This window comes from Panthera tigris, chromosome A2 (genome assembly GCF_018350195.1).
Source record: "Panthera tigris isolate Pti1 chromosome A2, P.tigris_Pti1_mat1.1, whole genome shotgun sequence".
NCBI lineage: Eukaryota > Metazoa > Chordata > Mammalia > Carnivora > Felidae > Panthera > Panthera tigris.
Window position 1 is genome coordinate 120345646 of NC_056661.1, and position 24712 is coordinate 120370357.

General features: G+C 43.6%; 1 protein-coding gene across 1 annotated transcript in view; it reads left to right on the plus strand.

Annotated features, from left to right (window-relative positions):
• Positions 1–14096, plus strand: part of PLEKHA8 (pleckstrin homology domain containing A8) — an 84277-nt gene extending 70181 nt beyond the window's left edge. The window contains exon 14 of the mRNA XM_042969145.1: positions 13947–14096. Coding sequence (XP_042825079.1) covers positions 13947–13982 — 36 coding nt within the window. The 3' untranslated portion in view covers positions 13983–14096. The remainder of the gene's footprint in view (positions 1–13946) is intronic.
• The last annotated feature ends 10616 nt before the right edge of the window (positions 14097–24712 follow it).

The following is a 24712-nucleotide window of genomic DNA, read 5'->3' on the forward strand; positions in this document are numbered from 1 at the left end:
GATGAAATCAGTTGGGAAGAGAAGCTCACCTAAAGAAGCAAAAGTTCCCACAGGTATACTGTGTTCTCACAAGAACTCAAAAGAGCATGAATCCAATAAGACACAAGTTCATATATGAGCTGATTAAGCAACAGGATGAAGGCAGACTACACTGCACCACCCGAGTGGCTCAGTGGGTTGAGCGTCTGACTTCTGCTCAGGTCACGATCTTGCGGTTCATGAGTTTGAGTCCCGCGTCGGGCTGTGTGCTGACAGCTCAGAGCCTGGAGCCTGCCTTGGATTCTGTGTCTCCCTTGTTCTGCCCATCCCTGCGCGCGCTCTGTCTCTCTGTCAGAAATTTTTAATGTTTTATTTAGTTTTGAGAGAGACAGAGCGTGCGCGGGGGAGGGGCAGAGAGCAGAGGGAGACGCGGAATCCAAAGCAGGCTCCAGGCTCTGAGCTGTCGGCACAGAGACTGACACGGGGCTCGAACTCGCAAACCACGAGATCACGACCTGAGCTGAAGGCAGACAAACCGACTGAGCCACCCAGGCACGTCCCCCCAAAAAAGGCAGGCTGAAGAGCGAAGAAAACGGCTTAGCCAAAATAACACTCTTCTAGAATAAATAAGTGAATTAGAAATAGCAAGAAGCATGGTTGAAAACTAGATACCATGGAAGAAAAGGCTTGAGGTTGAGACGGCTGCAAAAGCCAGAGTAATTCTTGAGACGACAATTGTAGGAAGACAGCCAGCCAAGGGTCTTAAACTTCTTTGCCACAAGATTCAATGCCAGGAGGTAATGGAGAAATATCTCCAAAGTTCTACGTAGGAAAAAGAGTGACTAAGTAGGTGATTGCCAGCCACGTTGTCAAATATAATGTCAAGAGTGCAAAACTCAGGGAAAACAACACCCACAAGCCCTTCTTAAGGAAACCGCTTGATAGAAAAGGCGAATCAAATAGCTCAATAATGGAGGAGATTGTAACAAAACAGCAGGTGATGTGCATTGAACTTACATAAAGAACGAAGGCCAAACTGGGAATTGCATTGTAGATTCAGACTGCACGTGATATAAGCCTTAATAATATAACTAGTAAATTGGGGGTGGGAAAGGGAAATATAAGCGTGTCAGTCTCTTCATAACAGAGTTGATGTCGTCTAAAGAAACAAACATACGACCAGCCTCTTGAGTCTGTTGGTAACTTTTTAAAAAATAAGCTTGAATAGAGTTTTAAATACCTGTTTGGGGGGAAAAAAATTAAGTTTAGTAGTTGTTTCAATTTACTTTGGTTTCTGTCTTAAATGCAAGCAAAGGAGCCGAGTGTTATTTTTTAAAATAAATGTGATTTGGGGCGCCTGGGTGGCTCAGTTGGTTAAGCCGCCGACTTCGGCTCAGGTCATGATCTCGCGGACCGTGAGTTCGAGCCCCGCGTCGGGCTCTGTGCTGACAGCTCAGAGCCTGGAGCCTGTTTCAGATTCTGTGTCTCCCTCTCTCTGGCCCTCCCCCATTCATGCTCTGTCTCTCTCTGTCTCAAAAATAAATAAACGTTAAAAAAAAAATTTTTTTTTAAATAATAATAAAATAAAATAAAATAAATGTGATTAGGAATAAATATGATGAATGAAAATGAACGTAAATCTATGACTATAAACACCACTATCCTTTCGTTGCTATCTGTGTAAGAAGGAAAAAGTCAGAAATGATACCCAGCAAAAAGTTATTGTTATTGGTGGTTATTGTTAGGTGGGTATTGATTTTGTTTTAGTCTCTTCTTTTTTGTGCCTTATTATATTGCTTGATTTTTATTTGAGAACCATGCTATATTTTTATTTTAAAATAGAAGGGGAGGGGGTGTTTTTAAAACAAGGTTAAAAAAGCATTGTGTAGTGTAGGTGGGTGCCTGTTTTATGCTGATCCTTGTAATGACGTTGCTTTGTAACTCCTAGCAAGATACTCTAAGCTTTTAACTTAATCCCACCACACTTCCTGTTTTGGCACTGGCTATTTTTCACTCATGAGCCACTATCTCTTTAGGCACACGGAGATACTACTCATCTAAAACTCCCATTTTATGCAACTGAGAAGTGCTGCATTCTTTTGGTCTAACCGGAAAAATTGAACGCCAGTATGATACCTAGCGACCTGCCCGGTACATCTGAAACAAATGAAGAAACGGAAAGAGAGACTGTTTGGAGTGACTGACAGTAAATCTTACAAGAAGGAAGCCAGAAAGACTCAGCACCGTAGGAATGTTGCACATGCATTGGCTGCAGTCCATCTGAGGAGCTGAGAGGTTTCTATCTTCGTGCCTCTGTGAGTCTGGAAAGAAAATGTCAACCCTGTCCCCACCCAAGTGAAATCGCTGGGCAGTAGAGCTGAGCCACGCCAAGAGAGGTGCCATGCTGGCATCCTGGCCTCGGACCTCCCGCCTCCAGCGCTGGGAGAAATACACATCCCTTGTGGAAGCCAGCCAGCCTGTGGCATTTGGTTCTAGCAGCCCGAGCTGATGAAGACAATCCCTCTCCTCTCGGGTTACAAACCGAGATGGCACGAGAATGACTCATCCGCAGCCTGCCCTCCCTTGGCTGCCGGGAGGTCCGCTTTGGGAGGCAATGAGGGCAACAGAGAGAGCTGAGAGATGGCGGCACCCAGGGGTGGAGAGCCAGAGCAAGAGAGAATACGGAGGGCTGGATCAGACCATGCCTGGGGCCAGCTCCACGCCTGTCCTTCCCAGCGGCACAAATCGGTACCTCCCCCTTTATTGAGATCTAATTGGAATGAAGTCTCTGTCGCTTGTAACTGAAAGAAGCTTGAGGACGGTTTAAATAAGTCCAGAGACATGTGCCCTTGGCCAGATTGCCCTATTTCTCTCTCGATGCTTCCTGCCTCCACAGAATATATGGGCGTATTCTTTTGTGGTTCATAGAAGGAAACTGAGCAGCAGGCGAAAACTGGAGCCGCCTGGGGGTCCCATGAAGTCAGGACTATTTGGTACCGCGACAGCATCAGGACACTGGGGCTGACGCTCCGAGTTCCGCTGGCCTCGACCTCCTTCCTAAATAACAGCAATAATGGTGAATATGTATGGACTACCCAGAACCGTGTGAACAACTTCAAATAGCTCACCTCGTCCACCCCTCAGCACAAGCATGCAGTATATGTTATTGGCACCATTAACACGGGGGCGGGGAGGGGACTGAGACTTGGCAGTGTGGCTCTGTCGGCCCAGGGAGCACGTGCGTGCCAGGCGGGACCGAGACGTGAGCCCACGCAGGCTGACACCCGGGCCCACATCTTCCCGCCGCACTTGGGACGGGAGAGCAGAGACTCTGGGACCCGCCAGACCTGGGCTCGCATCCCAGCCCGCCGCACCCCAGCCGTGGGGCTCTTAAGCGTGCTCCTTACCTTCTCTGGGCTTCCCTTTCTCCACCGGAAACCAAGAGGAGGCGGTTGCACACACACACACACACACACACACACACACACACACACACCCCGTTCATAAGATCCTTGCAAGGAGTGAAGGAGGCCGCGTGTGAAAATCGCTGGGCACGCTGCCTCGCTCACCCGGACAGGCACGCGCGCGGTGGCACCTTCAGGGCCCGCAAGGCTCCTGAACACGGAGTGGGTGCTCACCCTTTGTGCGGGCCCTTCTGGACCCTTCTCATCCTCCTGGCTGTGAGGGGGAAGCTCTGGACGGGCCTTGGCATGGACAGATCTGGATTCTGGTCCTGCCTTTGCGGTTTGCAGTCCGGGTCACCTTGAGCGAGTCCTTTAACCCTAGCGTCTTTGTTGCCTCATCTGTCAGACTGAGGTGGCGGGTCAACGACATGTCTCCACAACTGGGCAAGAAACAAAAACGCTGCAAACAAATGAATAGCTGTGGGATGCAAGCGTTGCAATGGGTGCCTTGTGAACACAGGAGTGAGTGGATACACTTCCTGCTCTCCAGGAATTTGCGGTCTAGGAATGGAGATAAGGCGCGTTCTTGAAATAACTGTGCTATAAAACAGAATGTAACACAAGCTCCACAAGAAGTGTAAACAGGGGCACCTGGCTGGCTCTGTCGGTAGAGAGTGCAACTCTTGATCTAGGGATTGTGAAATCAAGCCCCAAGTTGGGCATAGAGCCTACGTTAAAAAAAAAAAAAACAAAAACAAACAAACAAAAAAAAAACATTAAAAAAAAAAAATGCTTTAGGAGCCCAGAGCAGGGAGCACATCGTTTTAGAGGATGAGAGCATAGGACGCAGGTTTCCTAGGGGCCCACAGAGAAGCTGGGGCGTAAAGAATGGTGTGGCAGTTGGCATTCTCTTGGTGGCAAGTGACTGGAGACCTGACAGACACTATCCACCGCCTCACCTCCCTGACGTTTGTAGAACGTCCGTTTGCAGAATACACATGGAACATTCACCACGTGAAGCCGTATGCTGGACCGTCAACAATTTAAAACCACTGATGTGAAGAGAGATCCTGGGAAGACAGGAGTGGCGGCAGTGTCATATTCAGTCTCTGAATTCCCACACAAGAACAGAACAACTAGACGGCAAAACCGAAAGTTCACGAACAGCTTTTACCACAAAACTAGGTGTATTCGTCCCCTAGGGCAATAGCGAGTTACCACAAACATGGCGGCTGAACACGGCACTGACTGTCTCCATTCTGGGTGTTAGCAGGGCCACGCTCGCTCTCAAAGGCTCTAGGGGAGAATCGTTCTTTACCTCTCGCTGGTGGTTGTTAGCAATCCCTGGTGTGCCTTGGCAGGCACCAGTGTTAACGCCAGCGACTGCCCGTATCTTCACACGGCTGTCTTTTCCCTACGTCTCCAAATCTCTCTCCTTACAAGAATACCAATCATTGGACTTAGCGCCCATCCTAATCCCGTATGACCTCATCTTAACTTGCTTATATATCTGCAAAGACTCTATTTCCAAATAAGATGACATTCACAGATATGTGGAATTAGGATTTTAGAATTGAACTGGATCTCTTGGAGGGACACAATTCAACCTGTAGCACTAGGTGGCATTATACCTAAGAAGATGGTAATGAATGCTTTCCTGCCACAATCAGGAAGAAGGTAAGCATGTGTGTGCTCAACATACGACTTCTATTCACTGTTGAAGTTGAGCTCCCAGCAACGCAGCAAGGCAAGAAAAGAAAATGTATACAGATTGAAAAGGAAGAAAGAAAACCTTTTATCTGCAAGTGATATATGTAGAAAACCTGAAGGACTTACAAAGGCTATTGGAATTAATAGCCCGATTTACGATGTTCGTAGGACACAAAATCAATATAGAAGCGTAAGTTGTGTTTCTACACGGTTTTTCCAGCAAAAAAACAGAAAATGCAATTTTAAACATAGTGCCACTTAAAATATTGTAAAATTTGGGGCGCCTGGGTGGCTTGGTCGGTTAAGCGTCCGACTTCAGCTCAGGTCATGATCTCACGGTCTGTGAGTTCGATCCCCGCGTCAGGCTCTGTGCTGACAGCTCAGAGCCTGGAGCCTGTGTCTCCCTCTCTCTCTGTTCCTCACATGCTCTGTCTCTCTCTGTCTCAAAAATAAATAAACGTTAAAAAAAAAATTTTAAATATTGTAAAATCTATAACATAATCAGGAATAGCAGTGGCTCAGTCGGTTAAGCGTCCAACTCTTGATTTCGGCTCGGGTCATGATCTCCTAGTTCGTGAGGTCAAGTGCCACACGGAGCTCTGCACTGACAGTGCGGAGCCTGCTGGGGATTCTCTCTCCTTCTCTGTCTGCCCCTTCCCCCTCCCAAAAAATAAATAAATAAACAGTTTTAGAAAATAATCAGGAATGAATTTCGTAAAGTACATACCAAACCTCTACACTGAAAACTATCAAACATACCTAAGCCCTAAAATAAATTTTTAAAGGTATACCATGTCCATAGGTTGGAACATCTGATAACGATAGAATGTCTCCGACGTGTCAGGTTTTTGGTTTCCTTTTTCACTCCACCAAGCAACTCTCCAACACCAGCTGGTCTCCTACAATTCAACTGAATTCAGTTCGGCTATTGTCTACCCACGGAAAGCGTCGGGTTCCACAGGTTAAGGACTCCTTAGTCCTTAACAGGATTGCCACCCCTCCTTGAGATGCCGGCCGCAAGTCCAGGTTGTTGCCTGGCCACCTGTAGCTCAGAGGTTCTGACAACCCCCTTTCAGGTTGATTACTTTGCTAGAGTGGTTCTCAGCTCAGAGAAACATCTACCTCCATTGAACAGCTGATAAAAGGCTGTAACTCCGGCGCAGCTAGATGGAAGTGATGCATAGGGCAAGGTGTGCAGACAGGTGCCAGGAGCTTCCATGTCCTCTCCAAGTTCACCCTCTCCTTTCACTTCCATGTGTTCAGTGCAGAAGCTCTCCGAATCCCATCCTTTTGAGTTTTTTATGGAGGCTTTATTACATAGACCCGATTGATTAAATCACTGGCTGTTGATGATTGAACTCAATCTCTAGCCGGCTTGCCTCTCTGGAGGTCAAGGGCAGGGACGGAAAGTTCTAACCCTCTAATCACGTGATTGGTCCCCCTGGGAACCAGCCCCTGTCCTTAAGTGCTTTCCAAACATCATCTTATTAACAGAGACTCAGGTGTGGTTGAAAGGGGTTTGTTGTGAATATCAAAATGCCTCGGGGCACCTGGGTGGCTCAAAGGTTAGGCATCCAACTCTTGATTTCGGTGCTGACACCACAGAGCCTGTTTGGCATTCTCTCTCCTCTCCCTGCCCCTCCCCTGCTCTCTCTCTTTCTCAAAATAAATACACCTCAAAAACATCTTTTTAATAAAATGCCTTCTTGATCACTCTTATAATTTAGGAAATTCCATGGGCTCTATTACCTCTGTACCAGAAACAGAAAACCAAATACAGGTGTATCATAAATTGTAGTGTCACAATGTGATACTAATTCATCTAAAGATTCAGTACAATCCCAGTAAAAATACCACCATGTAGATATGACACGAAAGGCACGAGCAACACAAGAGAAAATAGGTTGATTGGACTTCATCAAAATTGAAAACTTTTGTGCATCGAAGACATTGTTGAGAAAGTGAAAAGATAAACTATAGAATGGGAGAAAATATTTGTACATCGTAGGTCTGATTAGGTGTTGCAGGATTTTTTACCTCCGTACCCAGGGTTCATTGTCTCGCCGCTTTGAAGAGTCAAGAGGTGGACACAGAATACAATGAGCAGTAAGCAAAAGTTTATTAGACTATAAGATTAGAAGTAAGAGTAGTCTGAAAGCTCTCTTTGCAGAGAGGGCACATTCAAAGGTGAATACCCCCGATTATAGGGAAGGGTCTTTATTTCATAGGGTTTGCGTTGGCCCCTTCCCTTCCCTCTCGTTCCTTCTCAGGTCTTAACCTTTGTTGGCTTGATCGCTCTAGGTGCTGGGTTGTCCATTCCCGATCGGCTGGATTCCATTGTGTGAGGGTCATCCTGTCCCTTGTACAACATAAGCTTTATGGTTTACTTATTTTAGTAAGGTATTTTGATTATCAAATTCCTGAAGGGAACCTGAGGGGGAGTAGGTGGTGTCTGTGACATTCTTAAGAGGAACCTTACGCCCGAGGGGGTTTGCTGTGATCAAATGCTCCCAGCATTGTTCCAAATTATGTGTGTTTCCCCACCCAGGGAACTCACGTCCTAACCTTTCCCTCTCTTTTATCCTATCTTTGCCATATCATAAATGGCAAATGACTCGCATTGAGAATATACAAACTTAAATACTTATAACTCAACAACAAAAAGACTAACGGCCCAATTAAAAACTGGGCAAAACAGAAGTAGACATTTCTCCGGAGAAGACATATAAATGGCCCAACTGAGCACATGACAAGAGGCCCAACTTCATTGGTCATTAGAGATATGCAAATCAAAGCAACAATGAGACATCACTTCAGACCCACTAAAACGGCTAAAATGAAAAACCAAAACAAACAAACAAAAAAACAGAAAATAACAAGTCGTGGTGAGAATAGGGAGAAATTGGAAGCTGTGCATTGCTGGTGGGAATGTAAACTGGTATAGCTACTATGGGAACAGTTTGAGTTTCTCAAAAGCTGTCCATAGAATTACCATAAGACTCAGCGATTCTACCCGAAGGCATAGACCCAAAGAGTTCAAAGCAGGGGCTTGAAGAGGCATTTGTATGCCAATAGTTATTAAAGGTTATTCACAATAGCCAAAAGGAAGAAATAACCCAAGCGTCTATCAACAGACACGTCAGTAAACAAAATGTGTGTCTATAAAAAGAATGAATTATTCAGCCATAAAAAAGAATGATGTTCTGATACATCCTATAACGTGGGTGAATCTTGAAAACATACACCAAATAAAATAAACCAGATGCAAAAGACGTATGATGACACTTATAGGAAATATCTAGAATAAGCAAATTCATAGAGACAGAAAGTGGGTTAGAAACTACCATGAGCTGGGGAGTTACTGCCTACTGGTAACAGAGTTTCTGTTTGGGATGCTGAAAACGCTCCAGAACTAGGTATTGGTGATGTTCGTGCTACATTGTGAATGTACTTAGTGTCGATGAATTGTTTACTTAAAAATTATTAAAATTGCAAATTTACGTTACATATATTTTACCACAATCTTTAAAAATTAATAAGATAGGAGCACCTAGGTGGCTCAGACGGTTAAGCATCCAACTTTGGCTCGGGTGATGATCTCACGGTTAGTGAGTTCAAGCCTTGTGTCAGGCTCTGTGCTGACAGCGCAGAACCTGGAGCCTGTTTTGGATTCTGCCTCTCTCTCTCTCTGTCTCTGTCTCTGTCTCTCTCTCTGCCCCTCCCCCTGCTGGTGCTCTGTCTCTCTCTTTTTTTTTTATTTTCTTTAATGTTTTTATTTATTTTTGAAAGATAGAGAGAGAGACAGAGCAATCGGGGGAGGGAGACACAGGATCTGAAGCAGGCTCTAGGCTCTGAGCTGTCAGCACAGAGCCTGACGGGGGGTAGAACTCACAAACTATAAGATCATGGCCTGAATTGAAGTAGGACGCTTAACCGACTGAGCCACCCAGGCTCCTCCTACCTCTCTCTCGAAAAAAAATAAATAAATAAAAATTTAAAAAATTAATAAGGTAATATGCCAAAAATCACTTGTGAGTTGTATCATTTGAATTGTATACTTGAAGTTTACACTTTTACACTTTAAATTTTTTTTTTTTAACGTTTACTTATTTTTGAGACAGAGAGAGACAGAGCATGAACAGGGGAGGGGCAGAGAGAGAGGGAGACACAGAATCCGAAACAGGCTCCAGGCTCTGAGCAGTCAGCACAGAGCCCAACGCGGGGCTCGAACTCACAGACCGCGAGATCGTGACCTGAGCCGAAGTTGGACGCTTAACCGACTGAGCCACCCAGGCGCCCCTACACTTATTTATTTTTGATAAACAGAGTGAGACAAAGTGTGAGCAGGGGAGGGGCAGAGAGAGAGGGAGACACAGAATCCGAAACAGGCTCCAGGCTCTGAGCAGTCAGCACATAGCCCGACGCGGGGCTCGAACTCACAGACCGCGAGATCGTGACCTGAGCCGAAGTCAGCCGCTTAACCGACTGAGCCACCCAGGCGCCCCTCACTTTTACACTTTAAATGGGTGAATTGTATGGTAAGTGAATTAGATCTCAATAAAACTGCTAGGAAAAAAAAAACAAAAAAAAACCACCAGTGTAGAAATTGACAAACGAATCCTAACATTTAGTGGAAATGTAAAGGACCTAGAATAACAGAACCATCTTGGAACTTAACAAGTTGGAGGACTTACATGAGCTAATTACAGGACTTTCTATAAACGTGTAGTCATCAAGATAGTATGGTGTAAATATCCATGGAACAAGAGAGAACTCAGAAATAAACCCACACTTACACAGTCAATTCATTTTTGGCCAAAGTACCAAAGTAATTCAATGGTAAAAGGAAGATCTTTTCAACAAAATGCTGAAAGGAACAAATATCTATCTATATAGGAAAAAAAAACGAACGTCGACCCATATCACACCATACCAAAAAAAAAAAAAAAAAAAAAAAAAAAAACACCAAAACTCAGAATAGATCATTTAACTAAATGTAAAAGTGAAAAGTCTAAAGGTTCTACAAGGAAACAGGACAGTATCTTTGCGAATTTGGGGCACACAAGATTTCTTAGGATGCAAAAGCACTAACTATAAATGCATGTAAATCATACTTAAATTTAAAAATTTAAGTTAAAAGCATGTTCTCAGGAGCAGCAAGGTTGAAACAGCAGAGCCAACATTAAAAGGTTGACTAACCAGATCAAAACAGCAAGTTCAAAACACATCAGTTAGGAAATACACAAAACACAACAGCGGAAGTTACAAAGGCTATGGCTGGATAACTCACCATTGAGAAAATACAAATTGGATTTTAAGAGAGTGCTAAGCATGCTTTCTTAATGTTTACTGGCTATTCACGGTTCTTCCTCTGGGTATTCCTGGTATTGTTAATGTTCATCATTTTTCTCTTGGGTTGTTGTCTTTCCTTTTTAATTCTAATTCTACTGGTTACGTGAATAGCAAATACCTTTTCTTGGATGGTGGCTTGTCTCTTCACTTTATATCTCATGCCTTTTGTTATCAGACAGGGTTTTAATTTTAATATAATCAAATGTATCTGTTTTTTCTTTATGATTTGGGCTTGTTGGGTTGTTTCAGAAGATAATTCCATATGCAAATATCACTAAAACATCATGTGATATTCTTCCCAATAATTGTGTAATTTTTCACCTTTTAGATCTTTAAGCCATCTAGATATTGTCTGTGTATAGAGTGTGGTTTGGATTAATTTTATCTTCTCTTTGTGGAGAGACACTTGACTCAGGACAACTGGAGCAATCCTTTTCCTGTAATTTAAATGCCACGGGGGTATCTGGATGACTCAGTCTATATTACGTGTCAGACTCTTGATTTGGGCTCAAGTCACGATCTCATGGTTCGTGGGTTCAAGCCCCGTGTTGGACTCTGTGCTGGCAGCTCGGAGCCTGCCCGGGATTCTCTCTGTGTCCCTTCCTCCCCTGCCCCACCTCTCTCTCTCACAAAAATAAATAGATGGACTTTAAAAAATAGTAAGTGCCACTACTATCATATGTAAATGAGTTTAATTCTAGACTCTTCTATTCCATTTGCCTAATTATCTCTGGGCTGATACCACACTATTTTTTTAATTTTTTTTTTTTTAATTTACTTTGAGAGAGAGACAGGGAGTGCATGCTTGTGGCAGAGGGGCAGAGAGAGAGGGAGGGAGAGAGAAAGAATCCCAAGCAGGCTCCAGGCAGTAAGCAGAGAGCCCCATGCAGAACTCGATCCCAAGATCCTGGGATCATGACCCGAGCAGAAATCAAGAGTCAGATGCTTAACCAACTGAGGCACCCAGGGGCCCCATGCTATTATTTAAAGAGGATCTTGATATCTGTTTGGAATCAGTTTCCTCCATTCTTCTCACATACCTCTTGTGTTTCCTCTTAAAATGAGTTTTGACTATTCTTCCCCTTTTAATCTTCTGTATGAATTTACGGATCATCTTGTCAAGTTCTGAAACATAACCTTGTTAAAATATATTGTAATGATACTAAATTCATTAGACTGATTTGGGGCTTACAAAATTGTTACTGTTGGGGCGCCTGGGTGGCTCAGTCGGTTGGGCGTCCGACTTCAGCTCAGGTCATGACCTCACGGTCCGTGAGTTTGAGCCCCTCGTCGGGATCCCTGCTGACAGCTCACAGCCTGGAGCCTGCTTCGGATTCTCTGTCTCTCTCTCTCTCTGACCCTCCCCCATTCATGCTCTGTCTCTCTCTGTCTCAAAAATAAATAAACGTTAAAAAAAATTGTTACTGTTATTATAAAATTGTATCTTCCCATCAATAAATATGGTTTATATTTTCATCTATTTAGCTATTCTACTATGTCCTTCAATAAAGTTTTGTATTTTTATTTATAAAAGCCTTGTACATCTCTTATTATATTTATTCCTAGGACCTTATATTTTATTGCTGCCATTGAAAAATACGTCTCTTAAAAATCACATTTTATAACTTTTGTTGCTGGTGAATAGTAATGTTGCTGATTTTACATATTTTTTACATTCTGCAACCTCAATAAACCCTTATTTCTAGTAGTTTGTATCTTCTTTTTACTTTTTAGTTTTTTTCCTTTCCATTCTTTATAACTTTTATTTCTTTTTCTTGTCTTATCATGCTAGTGAAACACTCCAGTACTGTGTTGAAAGAAGGGGCAGTAGAACAAATCTCTGGTTCCTGATCACGAAGGGAGTACTTTTAACATTTCACAATTATACAAGATTTTTGCTGTATAATTTTGAAAATCGCTATAATTTTGGTAGCTACCATTTACCAGAGTAAGGAAGTTGTGCTTTTTTTGGAGTTTGCTATGAGTATTAATAATGAAACAATGTTGCATATTATTAAAGTGTTTTCTACATTTATTGAGATAATCATATGGTTTTCTCCCTTAACCAGTGAATATGTAAGTCTCACTAATAGGCTTTCTAATTTGAACCCTCTGTGCATTCCTGAGATAGATCCAACTTGGTAACGATGTATTTTGTAAAAAATATTTATTTATTTATTTTTGAGAGACAGAGACAGAGAGAGAGAGAGAGAGAGAGCAGGGGAGGGGCAGAGAGAGGGGGAGAGAGAATCCCAAGCAGGCTCTGCACTGTTAGCTCAGAGGCCGATGCAGGGCTCGAACCCATGGACTGTGAGATCATGACCTGAGCAGAAATCAAGAGTTGGATGCTTAACCGACTGAGCCACCCTGGTGCCCCCGTAATGATATATTTTTGATAGACATTTCTGGATTCAGTTGACTAATGTTTTATTTAGGATTTTTGCATCTCCATTTCAAAGTAAGATTAGCCTTTAATAATTAGTTTCTCATCCTGCCCTTATCTATTTTGCCATCAGAATTATTTTTACTTCATAGAATGAAGTGGGCAGTGTTCCCTCATTTTAATATTTTTTGGAACAGTTTGTTTAAGATAACGATACATGTTCTTTGAAGTTTGGGTCTGACTGGTAAAATCTTCTGAGCTTAATGGCTTGTTTTACTTTATTTTATTTTTGAGGGAGGAGGGTGGATTTTAAAACTCCTGATTTGGGGCGCCTGGGTGGCTCAGTCGGTTAAGCGTCCGACTTCGGCTCAGGTCATGATCTCGCAGTCCATGGGTTCGAGCCCCGCGTCAGGCTCTGGGCTGATGACTCAGAGCCTGGAGCCTGCTTCTGATTCTGTGTTTCCCTCTCTCTCTGCCCCTCTCCCGTTCATGCTGTGTCTCTCTCTGTCTGAAAAATAAATAAACGTTAAAAAAAAAAATTAAAAAAAAAATAAAATAAAATAAAACTCCTGATTCAAGGTGTAAATGTAACCAAACTTATATTTCTTCTTGAGTAGTTTTATTAAGTTATATACATATTTTTAAAACCGCATTTCGTGTATGTTGTGGATTAACTGGTTCCGAATGTCAAGTAGAGGTGTGCACAGGTGACCCTGAGAGCTGACTCTGGGTAGCGTGGACAAGAAGCTGGCCAGCACTGGCCCCACCGTCTCCTAGAGGAAGGGGTAGCACCCATATTCGGCTTCCCACAGGACCAGGAGCTCCCTTCCCTTGGGTCCCCACAGCACCTGCCGCCCTGGTCTCCAGGTGCTGGCAACTGGTTTCCTCAGCAACTGCTATAAACATCAGTCTGCCAAGCAGTCTGTTTGCCTCCCATCGACAAGCTCATCACCCAGGTCCTGACACGACTCCCTACAGCGATAGGAGGACAGTGAACCACGTATCTTGTCCACCATCTTCTTGTCAAGACCACCATCTTGTCAAGACCACCATCTTGTCTCTTCTGGCTGACCCTTCATTCTGACCCTATCTTGTCTCCTCTTCTGCCCCCCCAACAGAGCCTGTTCCTGATCTCGATCTGTGTCGCATTATGAAATTCATCCTGAGCCCCGAGACCTGATAGGGTGACCAGGAAGGAACCTACCTTGCACAGCACTGGTACGTAATTGTTCTTAGTATCATGGTTACATCTCCGCCATTTTGTAGTTTATATCCCGTGTGTCAGTTGTAGTTATTTATTTGTGCCCCCTCTCTCTCTTCCTCCCTTTTTCTCTGACTCGCTGCGTCAGGTGCACTAAAGGTTTGCCATGGTGGTTTCTTACTTTGATTTTGGAGTCATTTCAGATTTACGGAAAAGATGCAACGATAATCCAGAGTTCCTGTATTACCTTCACTCGTCCTCCCTAATGTTAGCATCGCACCAAACCATGAACATTTGTGAAGAAACTAACATTAGTACAATTGCCTTAGTACAACACATTAACTACAGTACAAACATTATTCAGATTTTGACCAGTTTTTTTTCCTGCTAATGCCTCTTTTCTGCTCCTCGATCCGATCCAGAATACCACACTGCATTTGATGTCGTCTGATTTAATTTTTCAAAACGCAATTGCATTGGATAAAACTTACGCACCATAAAGTTTGCCCGTTTAAAGTGTACAAGTCAGTGGTTTTTATTATATTGACAAAGCTGGGCAGTCCCCACCGTAGTCTAACGTTAGAACATTTGCATCATCCCAAAAAGAAACGCTGTACCCAGTAAGCAGTCACTCCCCATTCCACCCTCCTTCAACCCTGGGCAGCCAGTAATCTGTTTTCTGTCTCCCTGCATTTTCCTATTTTGGACCTTTCATATAAATGGGATCATACACTTTGTGGTCTTTTATGACTGGCTTCTTTCACTGAGCATGTTTTTGAGGTCCATCCATATTGTAGTGTATATCGGTATTTCGTTCTGCTTTATTGCTGACAAGTACTCTGGTGTATGGATATAGATTTTATTTACCCATTCAGCAGTTGGTGAGCATTTGAATTGTTTCCACTTTGTGGCTGTTGTGAATAATGCTGCTACGAGTATTCATGTAGCAGTCTTCGTGAGGCACATACGTTTTCGTTTCCCTTGGAAATGTACCCGGGAGCAGAACTGTTTGGTCCTATGGTAACTCCGTGTTTAACATTTCAAGGAGCTGCCAAGCTGTTTCCTAAACTGGTCACACCGTTTTGGTTTTTTAATCCACCAGTGTATGAGGCTTCCAATTTCTCCGCCTCCTCACCAGCACTTGTTATTGTCTGGCTTTTTAAAAAATTATTATAAGGGCGCCTGGGTGGCTCAGTCGGTTGGGCGTCCGACTTCGGCTCAGGTCATGATCTCGCGGTTTGTGAGTTCGAGCCCCGCAACGGGCTCTGTGCTGACAGCTCAGAGCCTGGAGCCTGTTTCGGATTCTGTGTCTCCCTCTCTCTCTCTGCCCCTCCCCCATTCATGCTCTGTCTCTCTGTCTCAAAACTCAATAAACTTCAAAAAAAAAAATTTTTTTTTTAAATAAAAAATTATTATAGACAATGTAGTGGGTGTGAAGCGGTAACTTGTGGCTTTGATGTGCATTTCCCTAATGACTGATGGTGTTGAGTACCTTATCAAGTGCTTATTGGCCATTTGTACATCTTCGAAAGGGAAACCTCTGTTCTTATCCTTTGCCCAACTTTTCAGTCATTTATTTTCATATTATTGAGTTGTAAGAGTTCTTTATATATTCTGGATACAAGTCCCTTTTCAGATATATGACTTTTAAATATTTCTCACTTTTAAATGCGTTGTCATTTTACTTTTTGATGATATCATTTGAGGCACAATTTTTTTTTTAATTTTGATGAAGTCCAATACATCAAATTGTTCTTTTATGGCTTGTGCTTTTGTTACTGTATCTAAGAAGCCATTGTCTAAGATCATGAAGATTTGCTCCTGTGTTTTCTTCTAAGAGTTTTATATTTTTATGTATGATCCATTTTAAATTAAAAATTTTTAATGTTTATTTATTTTTTGAGAGAGAGAGAGCATGAGCGGGGAAGGGGCAGAGAGAGAGGGAGACACAGAATCTGAAGCAGGCTCCAGGCTCTGAGCTGTCAGCACAGAGCCCTACACAGGGCTTGGACCCATGGACCGTGAGATCATGACCTGAGCCAAAGTCGGCTCCTTAACCAACTGAGCCACCCAGGTGCCCTTCTGAGAGCCTATTTTTAAATTAATGGATCTAGGAGATATATATATATATATATATATGTTATTTATTTAGAAAATATATGTAATATATTATTTAGTGTTTCTGCTGACTCATGGAGGATGTTCCCTTTCATCGTTTGTGAGCTCATCTTCACAGGAGACTGTTTTTTCATGAGAAGCCCCTGTGGCCTGGGTTTTGGGTGTATCCTTCAAGAGCTGTTTTGCAGAGAGATCACCATACCTGTATTACCTTTTTGGGCATTTATCATCGTGGATCCTGGATCACCTGCAAATTTGAACCTCCAAGTTTGGGGTGGAAACAAATGTGGAGATTTGCTTTCTCAGAAAGAAAAGTGGGGACATTTTTCCCACTCGAGCCAAAACACACAAATACCTGTCTGTCTCTCTGTGCATGTTTTTTAGATCCATGTTTTTTCGAATTTACTCTTCCGGTAAAACACAGCCCTTTAAAAACGTCTTTATTCAGGGATCCCAGGCCTAACCCCACCAGCATACCCCATCACTCACTTTCCTCTTTGTTGCTGACGTGCTCGGGCCTTCCTGTCTCTCTTGCCAGTGCATTCACGTATTTAAAACAATTTTGCTGTATTGTAGCAAGCATTTCTAGACAATGTGGCAGGAGAGCTTTTAGGTTTTTTTCCTCTCATCTTATCTTATGAGATTTGGAAGCCTTGTTCTAGCCTTTCAAAAGTATGATGTAATCATTTTCTCTTTATAAGAATAATCAAAAATTGAAGATGTGTATAAAAGTATTAGGAAGAAAACATATAAGCTCCTCGTGATACCATTACGTAGAAGTGACCACTATTCGGGTGCCTGGGTGGCTCAGTCGGTTGACGTCCAACTCTTGATTTCAGCTCAGGTCATGATCCCAGGTCATGGGATCGAACCCCACATCAGTCTCTGTGCTGAGCATGGAGCCTGCTTAAGATTCTCTCTCTGTCTCTCTGTCTCTCTGTCCCTCTGTCTCTCTCTCCCCCTCTCTCTCCCTCTCTCCCTTCCCTGCTCACACTCACTCTAAAATATAAATACATACATACATGAATGGAAGAGACCAGTATTTATGTGTTTCCTTCTTATATATGTCTAGATACACCTTCACACATATGTACATGTATGTCTGTTTTTGTTACATAGCTGGATACATACGTGTACATGTGTTCGTTACTTTTTCACCTGATATTGTGTTGCATTTCTGTTGAATCACTAAAATTCATTAAACTTCCTTTTCTGTACCCTTTGCTCTAGAAATAAAACAATGGAACACCTCCTTTAAAAACCCTATGATCCTAACTCACTTTATGCCACCGACAAATGCTTTGCATTTAAAGCTAGTTAATGTATCTCCCTCCCGGAACTGATTTTCATTGACTATTCTGGATAACTAGTTATATTCTGAATATTTTGTCTGGTCTCCAATTTGCTGCAGTCAAATCTCAGACGCTCCCCCCTCTAGGTTTCTTGTTGAAATTGTTCTCTTAGTGAAGGTTGGAATGTCTTTAGTGGACACCCCCCCCCCCCCACCTCAACCCAGTTGCTCTCTATGAAAGGATGGAACTTACTAGCAAGACTCTCCATGGGCAGGGTATAAAGACGGTCTGAAACCCAAGTTGGGAATATGGCAAAGTATGCTTGATAGAATGCCATATTCCCCTCCTCTCCTTCCAAAATAGTTCAGCTTCAGGGGGACGGGCATTGTGTTCCACTTGGTCTTATGAATAGAGGTCTAACTGTGGCATAGCCTTTCCATCTGCCTTCCCAGCATCCATGCCCCGGTTGACATGATTGTGGAAGGCAGGCTGCCCATTACAGAGGAGATAATCCTGGAAACTGTAAGGGGCAGGTAGGGTGGAAGGAGAGAAAACATTCTTGGGAGACCATGGTTTTCACCCCACAACCGACAAGAAATCGACTCACACTCTATGCAGCATGAAGAAATGTGCATTTCCTGGGCCCTTCCCAGTCAAGTCAGAGCTATGCTATGTCTCAGCCAAAGGGATTTCAGTTCCAGATTGGGTTCTTGAAACTCAAATTAGTTCCAAGTTAGATTCTTTGGTATTTCCAGTAGAAACAATAGTCTTGAAACCCAACACTTTTGATTTTTAACAGCCAGGATTTATGAGAGGAAAAAAAAAAGTATTTCAAGTTTCAAAAGGCTGTCCCCTAAAAAGACCAGAACAAAAAGTCTGTGCAGTCAACAGGATATTAGAAAGAAATTAGAAGAATAATTGGATGGCTCTATTTCCCGCAGATTAAAGATCATCCAGACTTTAGTCAAAATCATTTTATTAAGATAAAAAGATATATTGGGACGCCTGGGTGGCTGAGTCAGTTGAGCGTCCGACTTTGGCTCAGGTCATGATCTCACAGTCCGTGAGTTCGAGCCCCGCGTCAGGCTCTGTGCTGACAGCTCAGAGCCTGGAGCCTGCTTCAGATTCTGTGTCTCCCTCATTCTCTGCCCCTCCCCTGCTCATGCTCTCTCTATCTCTGTCTCAAAAATAAATAAAAACATTAAAAAAAAATTTTTTTAATGTAATAGTTGAGGGGCGCCTGGGTGGCTCAGTCGGTTAAGCGTCCGACTTCAGCTCAGGTCATGATCTCACAGTCCGTGAGTTCGAGCCCCGCGTCGGGCTCTGTGCTGACAGCTCAGGGCCTGAAGCCTGCTTCAGATTCTGTGTCTCCCTCTCTCTCTGCCCCTTCCCTGCTCATGCTCTGTCTCTCTCTGTCCCAAAAATAAACATTAAAATTTTTTTAAATAAATAAATAAAATAAAAAGATATAAAAAGAGTCAGATCCTGGTGAGTTCCTAAAAGGGGCACAATAATGTCTGTCAGCAGCCAAAGAGCAGTCATGCAGAAGACGGTGGGTGGAGGGTGGCCTGGCAAGACATGGTGAGAAGGGATCAATGGAATTCATCACGCCTCAGTTACACCTCTCTCTAGGGGGATGGGACTGACTGAATGCCTCCCCTGAAGCCAGAGTGCCCAAGATGTCTGAAGGTGACAGTGTGGAGAGACAGAAGTGTATGAGGATATCCTGAATTGAGTGAAACCTAAAATCCTGGACAATGCCGAAATCCCTAAGTTTATCTGGAGCTTACTGGATTGCTTTTCTGCCATCAGGCAAAACGAGGGCTCAAAATTTAATTGTGCTACAGGGAAATAAAGTTCAATCGCTTGTGCATTTGAGTTCGTGGCCTATGCAGAACTTGCCCACCAAACTTTAAGGAGCAACATGAGGGAGTTCATTATAAGCCTGCAGGTGGGTGTCTCGTGGAATCCAAGGGGGGAAATGTGAGCTGGGCTCAGAAAGGACTAGAGATGGAAACTGGAAATTCATCAGGGTCCCTTCTCAGCTCCCATTCTACTTCTCTCTGCATATCTACTTCCCTCTTCTCTCTTCGAGGATCAGCTTTCTCCACTTCCCCATCCATATGCCAGAATATGGCGGCATCTAGAGCCCAAGTTATGCGACAGGTGTAGCCACACACAGATTCCAACTTTCGGTCTCTTGGTCTCAATTCCGAATTCTTGCACAAGAATCTAAATGGCCTCCTTTAGCTCCATTGTCTGTCTCCCTCAATTCAATCAACAGTGACTGGAGGGGCAGTGGCCAGTGGCACAAACCTGATGGGAGATCCATCACCTCAGTTCAGAGCTCAGTCCTCAGGCAGTTGGAGATGGTGGTGGGGCTGGGAAGATGCTCCAAAAGATGATGACTTCTCACTCACTGTGAGGCTCATGCCTCACTTTCCCCATCTACAAACTAAGAGGAATCCTACCTATAATATCCCCTGCTTGTAGTGAAGGCAGAGGGAACTAACACATACTGGCTTCTCTTCATGTACCAGCCACTGTAGTAAGTTAGCCAGGTTATCTTAGCTGCTCCTGGAAACAACTCTTAAGAGGCGGGCATTTCCCGCCCCCCCCCCCCCGCCCCATCTTTATAGGGTAGGAAATTGATACTCACAGAGGCTAAATCTCATAGCTGGTCACTTGCCGAGCTCAGATGCAAACCGAGGCGCAGCCAGTGCGGAGGCGGGGGAAAGAGCTCTTTGTAAGACTGAGATGACACCTGGAAGCTGTGCATTACATTCCCGGCTATTGATCAATTGCATGGGACAGTACCTTACACGTAGTAACCGCTCAGAATTAGAAGTCTCATGAATGAGAGCACCTGACCCTTCAATTACAGCAGAAGTCGTATCACCCTGGCGTGTTCAGCTTATACACTTACCTACCAAACACTTCTGGGAAGTGGGCTCCCATCTGCCTTAAGGGTCTTCTGCCAAGACACATTGGATTAAAAATGAAAAGAGATGAAAACAGCAGCAGATACCTGTTTTGACTGTCATTGATGTTCAGCCACCTTTTGGTGCCACAGTGCAATGGATTAAAGAGCTTCTAAAGCTGCCATCACTGCTTCTTGTTGAGGTGTGAATTTTCCAGCTTCTGGGCCTGTTTTCACAGAGTCTTTAGAATGTATCCATGTGCTCTGATCTGCTGACCTTCTGAAGCTAAATATAACTCTTTTTGATTGGTGCTGAGCCCATGCACAGAGCTCAGAGTCTCCGCGTAAATGTTTGCTGAATGAAAGGTTTGTCAACGGGTAATGATTAATCACCTACTGTATTCTCAGCCCTGAGAATGTTAAACCCTAAGAAAACAATGCATGCCTCTGAGAGCAAACAATCTTTTCTGCGCAATCAAAAACCTAAGAAACCAATTAGTAGGGCAATCCAAATCAAAGCCACAGTGAAATACCTCTTCATACTCACTGGGATAACGATACTGGAAAAAAAAAAGGGAGGAGGTGTGGAATTAAGGGTTGTCAAGGATGTGGAGGAATTGGAACCCTTATACATTGCTGGTGAGAATGTAGAACGGGGCAGTCACTGTGGAAAACAATTTGGCAGTTCCTTAATAAGTTGAACACAGAATTACCAAGTGACCCAACAAGTCTACTCCTACCCAGGTATACACCCCAAAGAATTGAAAACAGGTGTTCAAACAAGAGCTCACACGAATATTCACAACAGCCCTCTTCCCTGCAGCCAAGAGGTGGAAACCACCCAAATGTTCAGCAGCTGTGAATGGATAAACAAAATGTGGTATATCTAGGTGGCTCAGTCGGTGGGCCTCAGACTCTTGATTTCGCCTCCGGTCATGATCTCACAGTTCATAAGATCGAGTCCCGCATCGGGCTCTGTGCTGACAACACGGAGCCTGCTTGGGATTCTCTCCCTCCCTCCCTCTCTCTCTCTCTCTCTCTCTCTCTCTCTCTGTCCCTCTCTTCCTCTCTCTCAAAACAAATAAGCAAACTTTTAAAAATGTGGTATATCTATACTATGGAATATTATTCAGCCATAAAAAGTAATGTAATACTCATACAGGCTCCAACGTGGACAATAACGCTGTGCTAACTGAAAAAAGCCATATGCAAAAGGCCACATATTATATGATTCCGTTTCCATGCAATGTCCAGATAGATTTCTTTATATATATATAATATAGGGGCGCCTGGGTGGCGCAGTCGGTTAAGCGTCCAACTTCAGCCAGGTCACGATCTCGCGGTCCGTGAGTTCGAGCCCCGCGTCAGGCTCTGGGCTGATGGCTCGGAGCCTGGAGCCTGTTTCGGATTCTGTGTCTCCCTCTCTCTCTGCCCCTCCCCCGTTCATGCTCTGTCTCTCTCTGTCCCAAAAATAAATAAAAAACATTAAAAAAAATTATATATATATAATATAAGCTTAAAGACTGTAAAAGCTATGACCAGACATGAGAATGTCAATGTCACACACGTTGTCATTCTGCATGGGTATTCCATCAGATGGCCTTTCTTCTAAGAGGGAGAATCAGGACACATTAGCCTTGGAGCTGCTGTTGGAAATCGGTCCATCTGCTTATTCTAATTGAGTTCAGAAAAGAAATACCACCAGATCCACGTATTGATATATCAGTAACTTCACTGCCAAATGTATACACAAGACCCTAGAACTATTTATGTGTTATACTTTGGGCTACACTTCCATTGTCTTTTTTAAAATAGTGTTATTACAACTCACGGTCCGTCTCCTGTACTCTATGAATCCACCCCCTTCCAAGAAGACTTTTGAATCATGTTCATTTATCTAAGAGCCTTATAATCGGGAAGTTCTTTTTTCCTTTTTTTATTATTGAAGTATAATTGATGTATCACATGATGTTCGTTTCAGGTGTAAAACATAATGATTTAATATTTGGATACATGGCAAAATGATCACCACAGTAAGTCTAGTTAACATCAATCACCACACACAGTTACCTTTGTGTGTGTGTGTGTGATGAGAACTTTTAAGATCTACTCTCGTGCGGCGCCTGGGTGGCTCAGTGGGGTGAGCATCCCACTTCAGCTCAGGTCATGATCTCATAGTTTGTAAGTTCAAGCCCCGGTCGTGCTCTGTGCTGACAGTACAGAGCCTGCTTGGGATTCTCTCTCTCTCTCTCTCTCTCTCTCTCTCTCTCTCTCCCCTCGCTCTCTGCCCCTCCCCCACTCATGCTTTTTCTTTCTCTCTCTCTTTCTCAAAATAAATGAAGAAACTTAAAAAAAATCTAGTCTCTTAACAGCTTTCAAATGTACAGTATAATATTATTAACTGTAGTCACCATGCTCTACATTACATCTCCAGGACTTACTTATCTTAAGACGGAAAGTTTGTACTTCTGATCGCCTTCACCCATTTTGTTCATTCCTCTACCACCTGCCTCTGGCAGCCACCAATCTGTACTCTCTGTCTATGAGTTCAGTTTTGAGGAAGGAGGTTGATCCCACACATAACCAAGATCATACTGGAATTTGTCGTTTTCTGTCTGACTTATTTCACTTAGCGTAATGCTCTCAAGGCCCATGCGTGTCGTCACGAATGGCAAGATTTTCTTCTTTTTTGTGGCTGAATAATATACCGTGTCTTCTTTGTCTATTCATCCGTCAGGGGACACGTAGGTTCCTTTCATGTCTTGGCTATTATAAATAATGTTGCAAAGAACGTGGAGGTGCAGAAGCTTTTCAAGTTAGTGGGGCTTTTTCCTTTCCAATAAATATCCCGAAGTGGAATTGCTGGATCATACGGTGGTTCCATCTTTCATTTTTAAAGGAACCTCCATACTGCTTTCCACGGTGGCGGCACCAATTTACATTCCCACCAAAAGTCCCCGCCCCTTTTCTCCACGTCTTTGCCGATGCTTGATATTCTTGTCAAGTTCTTTCTTATAGCGGTTGTTCCTCGCACTTGTCTGTATAGAAAAATTACCCTGACTGTTGAAATAGATCATTTGGGGGGTATCTTGCCAGCTCAATAACCACCTTTCATTGAGGGTGTCTCCATCTTCATGTGCCAGCTATGCTTGTAATTGATGACCCTGTGCCGTGAATGGACACCTGACCTGAGGTGAAGCAATCAGATTGGAGTTGGCATTCAGAGATGAATGAATGACTCCCTTTCAGGTGAAATGGGGGTTATGGAAAACGATGAGCAGAGGCTGCCATCATGGAAAGCCATTCTCATCCACATCTAACTAGAGAGAAAGTGGACATTTAAAGAGAAGGGAACACATGTGCAAAGTCAGAGGGGGAAAGCCATCTGGCCAGAGAGAGAGAATGAGGTGGAGGCAGGGAGGGGGAAGGGAAGAGGGAGAGGGAGGGAGGAGGAGGGAAGGGAGAAGGCAGACTGAAGGAGAAGGAGGGAGGAGGGAAGGAGGGAGGGAGAAATTAATAGTTCCTGGTAGTTTGCCAGTTCCTGGTTATCAGGAGCTCTGCTCTTGCCCTTGGGTTCTGCGAGATACTCGGGATTTTTACAGACATTCTCCTGCCATTTTATTCTTTTGCCTAAGCTAGTGTGAATGAGCTTCTGTTATTGATGAACAGCAGACCATTGACTAAGACTGCTAAAACCCACTTCTCCACCTGGTTTGGAGCCCCCAAACAAAAGAACAGACCTTGACTCTTTCTGAATTAATGAAACACGGTTATAGACATTCGGAGGTGGACTCGTCTATTCCACATTCATTTTACAGATGAAATAGCGGTGTCTGAGGAAATGAAATCGCCCAAACCTTTCCACCGCATCACGAATCTTGGCTGTGATCTAACAGCTACTTTCCTGGCATTGTAACTGAGGACGTGCACGCTCTCCCAGGCAAGGCTGGGACACAGCACACTCTGTGATGTCATCCCGATCATGGGTCATGGATCGTTGTATCTCATAAGAGATCCGTCTGCTGCTAGCATGACAGCGGCTTCTGGTTTAGCAAATTACCTGGATACACGCCTTTTCCCAGAGGGAATCCACACCCTTGTAGGAGTTCTGGAGTAATGCTCTCAGGACCCCTCTCTAGAGGATGAGCCACTTCAATGGGGTCCCAACAAGCCTCAACAGACAAATAAAATAGAGGCAGAACTATAATCTTTATCAGAAATGGAAAAGAGGAAAATGCCATTTTGCCACCTTAAGTCTGTGTGTTTCTCTCTCGACAGCACCAGTGAGATGTTGCTGAAAGGAAGTTGTATGTGTTTTACTTAGAAATAGGGAGTATGAGGTGTGCCTGGGTG